The 2566-nt window shown below is 36.9% G+C and overlaps 1 protein-coding gene across 2 annotated transcripts in view; it reads left to right on the plus strand.

Annotated features, from left to right (window-relative positions):
* The window catches only part of LIPI (lipase I), a 57885-nt gene that overhangs the window by 24905 nt on the left and 30414 nt on the right, over positions 1 to 2566 (plus strand). For both annotated transcript variants that reach the window (XM_006153592.1, XM_006153593.1), the window contains 2 exons: positions 1171 to 1260; positions 2342 to 2509. In XM_006153592.1, coding sequence (XP_006153654.1) covers positions 1171 to 1260; positions 2342 to 2509 — 258 coding nt within the window. The remainder of the gene's footprint in view (positions 1 to 1170; positions 1261 to 2341; positions 2510 to 2566) is intronic.

The raw sequence follows: 2566 nt of genomic DNA on the forward strand, positions 1-2566 counted from the left end.
TGAGAGCGAAAGAGAGAAATCACCCACCAGGGGGATGGTCACACCATAATCCCTTCTCCTCCATTCTCCTCCTGAGATCTTGAGCACACACAACATGTGGATGGCATGAGTTTCAATCCACAAGGTCTAGGACTTGAACCGCAGTTAGCCATGTGGGAGTCTAGTGATGTAACTGCTATGCCGTCTGCTGGCCCCCATACTGTGATACTTTCTCCTCCAATCCCTCAGGATTTTAGACATGCACGCACATACACCCTGTATGTTTTTCAAGCAGCTAGACTGGTAGTTGAACCACGGTCAGTCATGTATGATCCAGCTCCCAGTGCATGAGGCTTAAATACTTTGCTGAGAGACTGGCTCTTCATTACAAACTTTTTCTGCTTTTCTTTTTTTCTTATTTTCTCTCATGCATTTATAGCACAAAGAACTGTGAGTTGTCATTGGTAAACTGGTGAATAGTAAATATGCACATTTTCTTGAAGAAATAGTTTGAAAAATTAATACTACAACACCTTTAAAAAGAAACATCTATTCATTTTTTTAAAGATTTTTTTTTACCATTTTTTATTTTTAGAGTGTGTATGCTCACCAGAAAGAGACAGAAAGGAACAGAGAGAAGGAAAGTGAGAAATCATCCCCCAGAGGGGATTGCAATGCTGCAATCCATTCTCCTCTTAGGATTTTAGCACATATGCACATACACCCAGCATGAGTTTTAAGCCACCAGTTCTGGGACTCAAACAATAATCAACTATGTAGAAGTCCAGCGCCTTAACCACTACACCGCCTGCTGGCCCCCAAGATTTATTTCATTTTTAAACCTTTTTGTTTGTTTGTTTTTTAATTTTTAATGGATGTTTGTATAAGAGAGAGAGAGAGAGAGGAAGCTCCCCCAATAAGGCATGGTCATGTTGCAGTCCTTTTTCTTCCATTTCTTCATCTCCCCAGGAAACACCTCAAGCCACCAGGACTGGGTTCTGAACCACAATTGGCCATATGGGTTCCAACTATCTATGAACAGCACTGAACCACTGTTCTACAGGGCCAGCCCCTTTAAATAAAAATTTTAAAGAATCATTTTCCATCTATTTTATTGTAGATTTTATTTTACTCAAGTGTTGCTGATCTAATTCTCTTCACTTTGTGATACTGAGGTGCTTTTCTTTTCAGGTTTAGGTATCCAAGAACCCTTGGGACATATAGACTTTTATCCAAATGGAGGGAAAAAACAACCTGGCTGTCCAAAATCAATTTTTTCAGGTATGCCAGTAATGTCATGGAATTACTTACATAAGATTCAAAAATGATGGAAAAGTGTACTTTTCCCCCTCTTAATTTGTGACCATATTTTGCTTTAATCACCATTACCCACATGATTCAGGAGAATTGTTGGTCAAGAATGGTTTAAATTGTCCTTGCTTAGTTCATAAAAGTTACCAGTCGTCAACCCATTTGATCATGGTTAAAACCTATTATATCATGGGTTCAAGGATTTTAGTTCATATCAAACATAAGAGGAAGATTTAAGTCACTGAGAAAGCACAAGTAACTACAGTATCGTAGTATATAAATCTGGAATCAGGATTTAACTTTTACCTTCACCATCACCAAATAAATTTCTGTAATCTTGATATGTGGTTTTCCGGTCCATAGAAATAGCTGAATAGCTTCTCTAGGTATGGAGTTAGGCATACTTTGTGGCTTTAAGCCACAATCAAAGTCTTACATTCATAATGGCAACTGGCCAAGTAACACACTAAAGGCCACTGAGGCTAAAGAAGTTTTGACCAAAGAAAACGATGTTTGAAGTTGGGAAAAGGAAAGGAGATTATATAGTTTTAATGTTACTTGATCTCATAGTCATTTCTAACATTGAGTGGAAATGTTAGCGGTATAGGTTTAGAAAGAAAAGATATAAACATTACTAACCATAGAAGCACTATATTTGCAGAGCTTGTTAAATTATTAAGCGTGTTAATTTTTACAATAGAAAAATTTATTTTAAATCTCATGCAAAAGGAATATGAAATTTTAAGCTTTCAATAAAATAACATTACAGTCAACGTTTTTTATTTTTAATGAGATTTTTTACTGTAAGTTACGTGTGCTCACCAGACGCACACGTGCCGGACATGCGTTTCCAGCCACTGGGTCTAGGGCTTGAACTGTGATGACCATGTGGGAGTCCAGTGTCTTAATTTCTATGTCGCCTGCTGACGCCTATAGCCAACATTTTACTACTTGTATTGTGCACAGTTTTTAGTAGAACTTAATCTAATTTACTTAAAGTCGGCCTAATACATAAACGGTTCATTTGCTTATTTTTTTTTTCATCCTTAAGGAATTGAATTTATTAAATGTGACCACCAGAGAGCAGTTTACTTGTTCATGGCTGCTTTGGAAACAAACTGCAGTTTTATTTCATTTCCTTGTCGTTCATACAAAGATTACAAGACTAGCTTATGTGTGGACTGTGACAGCTTTAAGAACAAATCCTGTCCTAAGCTGGGTAAGAGAGTTGTTATAGTTATGGTAATTCTTTTTGAAAATGAATAATGTAATTGTA

This window comes from Tupaia chinensis, unplaced genomic scaffold, assembly GCF_000334495.1.
Source record: "Tupaia chinensis unplaced genomic scaffold, TupChi_1.0 Scaffold000382_1, whole genome shotgun sequence".
Lineage (NCBI taxonomy): Eukaryota > Metazoa > Chordata > Mammalia > Scandentia > Tupaiidae > Tupaia > Tupaia belangeri.